Source organism: Pygoscelis adeliae, unplaced genomic scaffold (assembly GCF_000699105.1).
Source record: "Pygoscelis adeliae isolate BGI_AS28 unplaced genomic scaffold, ASM69910v1 Scaffold317, whole genome shotgun sequence".
Classification (NCBI taxonomy): domain Eukaryota; kingdom Metazoa; phylum Chordata; class Aves; order Sphenisciformes; family Spheniscidae; genus Pygoscelis; species Pygoscelis adeliae.
The window spans coordinates 267,553-278,737 of NW_008825155.1; the positions used below are offsets into that span (position 1 = coordinate 267,553).

At 49.3% G+C, this 11,185-nt stretch overlaps 2 protein-coding genes across 2 annotated transcripts in view; one reads left to right on the forward strand and one right to left on the reverse strand.

Annotated features, from left to right (window-relative positions):
* PDCD11 (programmed cell death 11) overlaps positions 1-2,757 on the forward strand; it is a 26,743-nt gene extending 23,986 nt beyond the window's left edge. Inside the window, exons 32-35 of the mRNA XM_009328436.1 lie at positions 292-460; positions 747-900; positions 1,471-1,636; positions 2,334-2,757. Coding sequence (XP_009326711.1) covers positions 292-460; positions 747-900; positions 1,471-1,636; positions 2,334-2,505 — 661 coding nt within the window. The 3' untranslated portion in view covers positions 2,506-2,757. The remainder of the gene's footprint in view (positions 1-291; positions 461-746; positions 901-1,470; positions 1,637-2,333) is intronic.
* Positions 2,758-7,368: 4,611 nt separating this feature from the next.
* Positions 7,369-8,411, reverse strand: CALHM2 (calcium homeostasis modulator 2). The gene is made up of 2 exons (XM_009328437.1): positions 7,869-8,411; positions 7,369-7,785 (listed from the first exon to the last, which is right to left on the reverse strand). Exons 1-2 carry the CDS (start codon positions 8,409-8,411, stop codon positions 7,369-7,371), a joined length of 960 nt encoding a protein of 319 aa, XP_009326712.1.
* Positions 8,412-11,185: the final 2,774 nt, after the last annotated feature.

An 11,185-nucleotide genomic window follows, 5' to 3' on the forward strand; every position in this document is an offset into this window, starting at 1 on the left:
TTTCCATAGGGCTGCACCTTTGTGTATTAAATCATCTCTACAGCATGATTAAATATATTGTGCTTTCTTGACTCATCCTTATGGTTTTTAATTACAAACTACAGTGATCAAAAGTTGTAGTGTGAAACAACTGCTATGCTCTATTCCAAAAGCAGTGTTTCAGTGAGCACTATGCCACCTTCCTTTGTCCTGGAGACTGGCTACAAGCCAGTGAGTCTTTGTAGGATGGTTTGCAAAAAGCTGATGAAGGCTGGTAAAAGGCTAAATATTCTTGTTCACATGTGCTTTAAGGGAAGAGCAAGAGAAGCTGAATGTCTGGGTAGCCCTACTGAACTTGGAGAACATGTATGGTACTGAGGAGACACTGATGAAGGTCTTTGAGAGAGCTGTTCAATACAATGAACCTTTGAAAGTCTTCCAGCATCTGTGTGACATCTATGCCAATTCTGAGAAATACAAGGTAAGATAGCGCAACCAGGTCCCAGGCACGTATTCCATTCGGTCATACCAGTAAACTAGCAATGCTGGCTGTATAATCTTCCAGACATTAGGACAGACGTGTCAGGCATTAGGCCTATCTTGTTCCTAACTGGGATTAATAGTTATGATTGACAGTGGACAAGGAACTATTGATACTTGCTTCTCTCTCATAAGTGTTTGGAGATACCTGGGCCAAGAGTAAGAGTTTTAAAGCTACAAGGCTTTATTATGAATCTGTGTGATCTAACCCAACTCTGCCCTTCCAGCAAGCAGAAGAATTGTACCACACAATGCTGAAGCGTTTCCGTCAGGAGAAATCTGTGTGGCTGAAATACGCCTCTTTCCTCCTGAAGCAAGGCCAGACTGAGGCTACACACAGGCTTTTGGAGCGTGCTCTCAAGGCTTTGCCCACCAAAGAACGTAAGCACTCTCATTATTCGTAATGTGGACCATGTGTTGACAGGTCTCTGGTAGATGGGCTGTTCTCTGATAGCTCTGCCTGTGACAATGTTTGAAGTAAGTGAAAAGTGCAAACAGTTGGTGCTAAACGTGCTGCCCTTGACTGTAAGGGGAGGAGAGCTTTCAGCCTGGATATCAATGCTAAACCCTCCTGTAATAAAACTTGCTGTGATGGGCAAAAGCAAAGCACCCAAAGCGAAGGACACTTGGAGTCTTACAGCCCTCTAGAAAAGTTCAGCTGGTCTAGTCCCAGGTTTGTGGGGCTGCCCGTGGATGCTGCAAGATGCATTTTGAATGTAAGAATAAACTTCTGTCTCCCGCAGAGAGCTGAAATGGGAAGTGAACTGTGACCCTTCTCTCTCCCAGTCTGATCCCACCTTGGTTCAGAACCACTTTACAATAGAACCTTTTGTCTCTGGGTAGAGATGGTACTGTCTCTGTGCCTGCCTCTGTTCTGTGTAATTATCACTCGTGTTTTTTCATAGGGAAGAGGGCTGCTGTGATCCCCTAACATGTCATTACTTGTTCCAGATGTGGATGTAATTTCAAGGTTTGCACAGATGGAGTTCCGTTTTGGGGACCCAGAACATGCCAAGGCCCTCTTTGAGAGCACCCTCAACAGCTATCCCAAGCGGACAGACATCTGGTCCATCTACATGGACATCATGATCAAACATGGCAGCCAGAAGGAAGTACGGTGAGTTGTGCTACAGTAGGCTGGGAAGGGGCAGAGTACAGTGCTTGGAGCAACACTTGAAAAGAGCAGAGGTACCCTGCAGTATGAGGTTGTATAGGGCTTCCCAGAACAGAGCAAAAGACAATTTTTATCAGCTAGAGAAAGAAAACTGGGGTGTGTGGAAGGGCTTATCCTTGCCAGGACTGGGGAGACTCCAAGGAGAGCCATAGGGCAGAGAGGGCCTGATTTGTAAGTAGTGACCTGCATGACAGAAACTAGAGGACTTGCACTGAGGTTCATCTGTCCCTCTGGAGGGATTGCCTTGTTGTATCTGAAGGGTGAGATCAAGCCCTTGTGTATCTTGTAACATATGGAGAAACTTTTTTTTCCCTTTTCTTTTTCTTTTCTGAGAGTTGACAAAAGGAAGTCCAGCTTCCCACTATGGATCCAGCCACATCCACTTAATGAACGCAGGGTCAAATACAGTGGCTGGATCTTAGCTTAAGTTGTCGAGCAACCTTAGAGTTCTGCAAGCAAATAGAAGGCTTCTACTTCAAGGTTTTGGCTGGTTGTCAGGAATCTCTTTCTTCAAGCACCAGCACTTTACAGCAGGTTGAATGTCTCCCCTGACTTTCTGCTCTGTTCAAAGGCAGGATACAGGGCTTGTGTTGAGTGCTGTCACCAACACAGCAATCTGAATCACTTTGGTTTCTTGCAGGGACATCTTTGAAAGGGTCATACACCTGAGCTTGGCACCAAAGAAGATGAAATTCTTCTTTAAACGCTACCTGGATTATGAGAAGAAATTTGGTACAACAGAAAGCATCCTGGCTGTTAAAAGAGCAGCACTTGAGTATGTGGAGACCAAGAGTTCCCTTGCTGACACCTAAGTACAGCGCAAGTAAAAGCAGAGAGACAGCTCTCCATGCAGTGTGGGAACTGAGAGGTGTGGAGTTCACCGTGGGTGTCCATGGACAGTGAATTTCTGGAGAGTATTGGACTATGACCAAACCAAACTGGAAAGAACAATCTAAGGAAAAGATTTGATAAATGTTTGCAGCTTTGTCCAGATGTTACAAATACTCCTAGTCTGTTGATGACTTTGAAGACACGTTTTTAAATATAGACTGGTTTATAACCAATACAAACATCAATCGTTCTACTTTCCTGGGGAAATGGTGCTGTTATGATCCACTATTTTTAAGTACAGTGATGTCTTATAAATTGATTTCTCTCTTTGTCAAGATGTCAGAGAAGATTCTTGCCTTTCGGCTGAATGAACACTTTGAAAGATTTATCTCAAGTGCCTTTGTACTCCTCGCAGTTGGCAGAGCAACGCAGAATTGTGGCATAGTTGAGGTTGGAAGGGTCCTCTGGACATCATCTGGTTCAAACCCCTGCTCAAAGCAGGGGTCAGCTAGACTAGGTTGCTCAGGACCATGTCCAGTTTGGTTTTGATTTCTCCAAGAATGGAGACTCTACAACCTCTCTGGGCAACCTGTTCTACTCTTTGACCATGTTCACAGTAAAAAAGCGTTTTCTTATGTTTAAATAGAATTTCTTGTATTTCAGTTTGTGCCCATTTCCTCTTGTCCTGTCACTGAGCACCACTAAGAAGAGTCTGGTTCCACCTTTTTTACATCCTCGTGTCAGGTATTTATACACATAGATAGGATCCACCTTGAGACTTCTCCTTAGGCTGAGCAGCCCCAGCTCTCTTAGCCTCTCCTTGTATGATGGATGCTCCAATCCCATAATCATTTTCCTGTCCCTCTGCTGGACTCGCTCCAGTAAGCCTGTATCTGTCCTGTACTGGGGAACCCAGTACTGGACACATCACCCCAGATGTCTCACCACTGCTGCGTAGAGGGGAAGGATGACCTCCCGCGACCTGCTGGTAATGCTCTTCCTAATGCAGCCCAGGATGCTCTTGGCCTCTTCAGCTGAAAGGGCATATGCCTTTAAAGCCCACAACATCCAGTTATGATGGATCCCATGATCACAGCCATCTCTCATAACAATTGCCAGTGATTGATGACAGAAAGAATTAGTGATTTTCAATAGTGGTTGTTTCTTAAGAGAAATCAATGAAGTAAAAGAAAAAAAGTGGTTTTCTGTGCTGAAAAAAAGTCATCCCAATCTAACCTTCTGCTTGAAAAACGTCATGTATCTTGGGTACTTAAGTAGGCTCTATCACTGGTGTTGGTGCCTTGTGAGCCGTATTCTTGTAACTCTCCAGTAAGATGTGGATGTGATCATCCACGTGTTTTGCAGATGAAGAACTGAAGGCAAGGGGAAAAGCAGGGTATGCAAACAGGTGTGATTATCCAATGTAGACACTAGTGAGCAGGTGCCCAGCTTTGAAATACCAAACTTGGAAGAGTCTTACTCATTGTAGGTTCTCTGAACTCAAAACCAGAGCTCTGCAGGACCCAGCTCTTCTGCCTCTGTGAATGCCCAGTGTTGGCAAGGCTGAATGATTCAGCATTTAATTAATTCCCAAGTCCGTTGGGATCCAGAAACAAGTCATTTCACTTCTTGCCCCCAGGGAGAGCAGGGTACTGTACTCAGTTTTTTCTTAATGCTCTTCTAGAGGAGGAGGCTGCTTGCAACATCCAGTAGCAGCTACTGGTTTTTTTAAGAACACAGCTGCAACGATGGTGGCTTTCTTTGGGATTAGTTACATAACAGAATACGTAAATAAGCATTGCAATAGAAACCAAGATCCCTTTGAGGTATTGTTTCTTCTTGACTACTGGGGCTATTATAGCCTCTACAGTAGTCAGCAGGGAAGATGAAAGACCTGTGTGTAATTCTCCATACTGGAGGAGCCTGGTTTGAACCCATCTTGCTGCTGGGAAGTATGCCCTAACTGGCAACCCGTAGGGTGCTCTGCGATGGGGTTGTTTTCGGCCTCTGTAAGGAAAGCGGAGAGCGTGTGAGCTCACAGCCTGTGTGATACGGCACGCCAGGAAGACAGGCAGCTCGACTTCCCTCTTGGCGTGTTGGTGAGAAGCCTAGCCCACTTGCTCGTGCTGATGTAAAAAGCCATGTGGCTTAATGTCCCGCACCTCAGCATCGTCACTGGGGAAGGATGAGTGATGGGGTTAGCAGGGATATTCATGAGGGTGCTGATGGGCTGCAAGGGCCAGAAGCCCAGGGCTGTCTCAGCTGGGGCCATGCTCAGGGCTGCAGAGGAGGGAAGGAAAAAAATGCCTACAATGGCAAACAAGTATTTCTGAGTGTGGTGGCTTGCTCCACTCCTTGCTATCAGCTGTTCACTCAAACATGCCTCTACAAGAGGGGGGGGGAAATGGACAAGCTGGACAAGTCCCTAGCCCATCCCAGCACGTGGAAAGTGGCTGGGGTTAATGGAGAAGAGAAGGGAGCTAAACAGAGCAAAAGCTGTTTTGTACTCATGGTTTATTCTTAGGATAAACAAATCCATTCCCAAGCGTTACGTGTCTTGTCCCTTTCCTTCAAAGGAGGGAAGGGGAGGAAAAGGAACTGGAGTGGAGGTGGTTCAAAGGAACAACTAGGACTATCAAGTAGGGAGGCAAGGGAAGTAGAGGAAGTAAGAGGAACAGGCATATGCTCATGCTGCTTTGTTTCAGCAAGTTACCTTACATCTGCTGACCTGCGTGCGGGGGTGGCATGCGTGTCTGCATGTTCGCACCCAAGGGCCAACGAGAAGAAATGCAAATGAACTCTCTTTCATCTCAAATTAATGCAATTTCATTCAACTTGCATCTGATCGTTCCTGCAGAGTAGTTGACGACGAGGCTCGGAGCCAAGCCTTCCCACAAATGCAAGGCAAATCTGTAGAGAAGCTGAACAGGGATCCTGGGATGCCTCGCCCATTAAGTTGTGTTCCTGCTTCTTTATGCGAGGGAATATCCTCCAGCTCTTTCCTGCAAGGGGACATACTTGTAAAAAGGTTTCTAAATACATATTCTTTCCTTTGCTGCAATTATGTATCCTGATGTACAAGATCTGTGCTACTCATTGCAAGAATAACTAAAAATCACTGTTACTAACTTGTAATATGTGGTAATACTTTAAAATTTTGCATCCTGGGGTCATCTGGATAGGAGAGGATCTGAAGTTTTAATAGAAAGAAAAAATAAGTTCCCAGTTCTTGCGTTCAAAGAGAATGTTAACATATGCCTTTTGTGTCCCGCTGAAAAAAACTCAGATGGCAACGAAAAATAACTCTCATTTAATAATTTATTTCAAATTTCCTTGTGCGTAAGCCCCTCTGAGTTCCTTGGGTTTGAGTCACTTTTTGAAGGCTTGTTGGTAAATGGCACAGTGTAAAAGGAAGTTGTACCTATAAAGAAACAGTACAAGTAGAAAAAACAAATTCCATTGTCCTGCCAACTCTTGAAACGGTGTAGGGTATGTAGGGCTCACCCTCAGGAGAAAAGGGACTGCGCCACGCCAGAAGAGCAGCCTTGAAGCCATAGTCAGCACAGCGTCACGGCGAGGGCAGTAATTTTACACCTGTCTGGCTTTGCTTTCTCAGAGTACAGTTCAGTCTGTAAAAGAGACCGTCTGCTGCAGGGACCATTTAAGGCAGTGGAAAGGGTTTAAGAAAGTTCAGTCATAGGAGGGTAGGGAGGGGGCTGCTCTCCCCATCCAGTTCCTACTGTCCCTCATCACTGCAGGGCTGCAGTCCCAGTGCAGCAGGTGGGTGCATGTAATGTGGTCTTTTGGCTGGCAAGTTTCTCGTCCTCTTTCACTAGAAGAAAGATGCTCCATTAATACAGCTAACTAACTGTAATTATGTAGTATATACACTATATATATATATATATATGTAAAACTAAGTCTGGTTGAGGTCTTGCTGCAACTCACGACCCAAACAAGTGGGACTCTCATCCGACAGTTGGATGAGAAATGCAATGAGCCACAGACAGCGGTGTAGCTTACTGCAGGTACCACTTCCGCTGAGCTGCCACCTCGACTGAAAGATATTCTGCTGATGGTGCTATCTTCCAGGATTATAAACTCATGGTTGCGACCGTTTGGGCTCATTAGAGATTGCCAGGCACTTCACTAAGAACAAAGGGAGTTTGGTGTCCTATCCAAATTCCAACTTGGTAATTACAGAGTGTTGTTCTGAATACCGGGAATATTGGTGATTCCTCCTGCCTTAGTCTCTCAGTTATTCAGTGTGCTGCTGAATTACTGACCCATTCCTTCCCAGGTGCCATTGCACCCCCCTTGCCACAGGAATTTACCCACTGCTTCCCTCTTTTTCCCTGCACTGTGAAGCCCGTAAAGTGCTCCAGGACCTGCCTGCATAACAGGCAGTGCATAACTGCAGAAGATACTGATGTCGATAAAACAAGCAGGTGTGGGGGATGGCTGGGGCTAACCCTGCCATGGGGGAGACAGGTGGGACTGCGGGAGTCATGGTTAGAAATGTCGTGCCCACCTCTCATTCCCTGAGGTTTCTGCTGGTGCATTAGATGGCAGGGTGCACCAGCAGCCTGGAGGTAAGGTGTGCGTCTGCTCTTTGCTCCCCTTGTCTCTCTGGAAGCAGCAATGAGACGATTGTCTCTGAGGGAGGGGTTCCCCAGCTCAGTGTAATTCTTATCAGCTTCTACCTTGAGGCTATTGATCCCTATTTACCTGCTGAGAGAAGTAATCCTGCTGGGAGGAATATTCCCAGTGAAACCCTCAGCCGTGCACTGATACTGATAGGCCTGCCAGGCAGTCTGGGGAACTGCTCCCAGCGCCCATCTGTCTTAGGAAGCCAAAAAGAGCATTTCGTGGCCTTCTGGGCTTGGCCCATTCCCTTCTACCCCTTTGGCCCATTTGTGGAGCCGGCTGTAGAGGGGGAAGCCCTTGTTCTCCCGGTAGATGTAGACGCCCGTGATGGCGTTCCACTGGGGGCTTGGCTGGACACCCTCCACCGGGAACTCCTGCACCAGCTCCTTCTCCTCCTTGTCCAGCGCCACAAAGCCAAAGAAGTGTTTCACGTTCTTGGCTGCCAGGATCCTGGAGTGGACCTCAGCTGTGCGGCGGAAGAGCTTGTCCTCATTGGAGCGGTACTGGGCCCAGTAAGCCTCCTGCCGGTAGCTCAGCGGCGAGCAGCAGTGCTTCAGGCACTTGGTGAGGAAAACCAGGACCGCGACAATGCCGATAAGCAGCCAGCCAAAGAGCTGAGAGAGAAGAGAGAGGCTGTGTTAGGACAGGGCAAGGTGGTCTTACCCACTCCGTATGGCTTTCTCGCCAGCGTGCCTACCTGGGACTCGTATCTCAGCCTCCGTGTCACCTCGTCCCTGAACTTGGTGAGGTTCGCCGGCACGTCTTTACAGGGGAACCTGGCCAGCACCTCGGCCCCGTACTCGGCCGGGAACTTGTCCAGGGAGGATGGCCTGACAAACTCGCTGAGGGCGCAGATGTAAGCCTCCCCACGCAGCAGCGAGATGACCGACCAGGTGACGGGCGCCACAGCAGCCCGGCCCACAATGGAGCCAAAAAGGAGGAAGGTGGCAGCAGCAGAGAAGTTCTTGGTGCCACGCTTGTGGCACTCAGCCACCAGGTTCCAGGTATGGTTGTTCCAGATGACACCGATGAGGAAGAGGGCCAGGGCTGGGACGCCGATGGCAGCCAGTCCATAGATGTAGTTGCGGGCAGGGGAGCAGGGGCAGTTGAAGGCGACAACCGAGAAGAGCTCCTCGCTGCCCACTGTGCCCAGGGCTACCAAACCGTTGAAGATCATCACGTCTTTGCTCTTGAAGAACAAGGAGAGGAAGCGGAAGTTCTCGGCGATGAGGGCGGCCATCTCGTCCTGGGGGCGAGAGGAGGTGTGTACTGCAGTGGGGGGCTGTGCTGACCCACGTCCCAGCACTGAGGGACACGCCGATGTGGGGTGAAATGGCCTTGGGCTGGCTGGAGTGCAAGGGGTTGCTGCAGAAGCACACCACCTTCACTGCCGTTCCTTCCTCCCGCCTGGCGTCCCAGCCTCTGGAGCTGGTTGCTGGTACCAAGGATAGTTCAAAAGAAGCCGAAGAGGGATTCAGCCTAAGCAGCGTGTGAAACCTCAGCCATTTCAGTTTCCCACTAAGCTCTCCAAAAGCACCTCTGCAGCAAAGATTACCAATGGGACAGCTGTTTCTGCCCCTGTCATTTGCACGTTTGTCATCTTTCCTTCTCTTTGGCTTTAGTCACCACCTGCAGAGGCGATTACTGTCAGCGTCGCTGCTGGACACTCGATGATCTCCCAAGCCTGCAACGAAGGAGGACACTGCATTACTGGGGAAACTGGACCAGAGCACTGGCGTGGGGATGCGTCCTCAGCCCTGCCACTGACTCACGCTAGCCCAGGCACACGCGGCACGTGTATGCTGGTGCCACGCTGCCTTGAAGGTGCTGTGTGTGGCTTTTACCTCCCTCTTTAGACTGATGAGTTAATATTTAGTAACAGGCAAAGGTACGTCAGGGAGGCAGCAAGAGGTGCCGTGAGATGGCCCAGCAGGTTTGGGGGCAGAGACATGGGGCGTGGGAGGACCAGGCAGGAGCAGCCTCTGCTGACAGGGGCGAAGGGATGCTCAGGGGCTGTTATTACAAGCAAGAGAAGTTACTTTCTAGGAAAGCAGAGCTTATCTTGATGACCCAGGATACAAACACCAAATGCTGATAGAGCTGAGTCAGCAATTATGTATGAGTTTTGCTAGGATTAGGTGTGGCAGGATGATCTCCTCTCCCACAGTTTGTTGACATAACCATGGCCTGCAGTCCTGGCTCAGCCTCTCACTGCTGGCCTGAAATTGAGCCCCTCGACCTGCACACCTCAGTGCCAGAGATGCACTTCACTGCCCTTCACCTGTGTGGCTTCCCCCAGCCCCTTCTCCCAGTACAACACTGGTTATACTGGGATGCCCACCCCACTGACAGGGCTGGGCTGCATGGACTGCAGGCACTCGGGACCAAACAGGGCAAAGCATGTGCTCTGATTTTTTTGAAGGACAGGGAAATAATGGGGGAGTGTATCCATGCCCTCTGCAGTGATGCCCATTCCCCCATACCACTTGCAAGCTCCATTTAATTAATTCCTTAGTTGACTTTCCATCTGCGCTGCATCCCCACAGGGTTTCATCTCAGGAAGCCCCAAGCACCTTGCTAGCTCCGGGAGCCCACACCCAGTCAGTCCCAGCTGCGGGGAAAAGGCTACAGGGACATTTGTGCAGAGGAGACAAAGGCACCTTAATCCTTATGGTCTCTTGTACAAGGCTTGCTTATGCACTGTGCTTTAAATCACTCCTGTTCTTTGGTTCATCTGCTGCCCCACCAAATCCTGTTTTACCCCCTTCCTCCATGGGGCAGCGGAGTGGAAAGGGGGCAGAAATTTGGCCTCGGTTCCCTGCTGTGTCTAACCCATGGCAAATCCTTTAAAGTCACACTGTGATATCGCCCAGTTCAAACACAAGCAGGCCTTAATGTCTTCCTGCATCTTCCCAGTTTTCCATATGCAAAACCCTCAGCAAAGGAGACAGACCAGCCAAAAACTGCAGCCACATGACGGGGACCAGGCCCCCAGCTCCAGCTGCTGCACTTTGTGGTACACCACGTTTGCAGCCAGATGCTAAACCTGCAAACTTGCTCTAGTGCATGGGGTTCAAAACCCTGTTATTAGAGTTATCAGCAAATAGCCCTGATAAACAAGGCCCTGCGACCTTCCTGACAGTGCCTGGCAACCAGCAAAGCAAAAATAGGAGGAGCTGGCAAAAGGGAGTATCCCCTTTGGGGGGGGGGGGGGGTTATCCTTCCTCTGCTTGGGGGTTATGGTGTCTGTCTGGGAGAGAGAGGGGTGGGTAGGAAGGGAGTGAAAAAGTTTTTTGCAGCAGATAATTTTTTAGCAGCCTCTATTAAAGTCTTTCCCCAAAACATGCATGAAAGCAAGAAAAAAATGAAGTCACTTACTTGAAAAGTTGTTGAAAACAGTTCTGGAGCCTTCTCAGCTCCTCATGTGGTTTTTGCTTCGGCTGCAGAGGGTTCCCGGCAGCGCGTGGGGCTGTGCAGAAGTGGTGATGCAGCTGAGGCCGGGCCGATGGGCAAAGCGAAAGCTGATGAAAACAGTGTTAAGAGTTTGGCAGCTTCCTTTTTCAGTCTGCGATCTGCCCTCGGCTGTCGGCTTTTGGGAGGAGGGAGGAGGGAGGAGGTTGTTCTCGGGCCCTGTGCTTGGGTGGGGCGAAGAGCAGGCGCTTGGCTTCTGCTGGGTGCAAGGCTGAGGTTGTGCTTTTAAAAAGAAAAAAAAAAAAAAGGAAAGGAAAGACTGAGAATGAGTCACTGGAAAAAGCACATCGTCCTTTTTCAGACCTTCGATGCAGCTGTGCAAAAGCTGGCTGGGACGGCCTGGGGTTTGCCTGGAGGATGGGAGCGATGGGGCGCCTTGCTGGGGTGCACAGGGGAAATGCTGGAGCCACCCAGCCTGGGGGTTGGATGCGGCCCCCGTGGTCCCCAGGGAATGCAGTCGTGCATGGGAGAAGCCCTTGGTCCCACGAGAAGGGGCAGGAACTGCTGCTTTTGTGCACGGGAGCCGGCTGAGCCAGCGGGGAA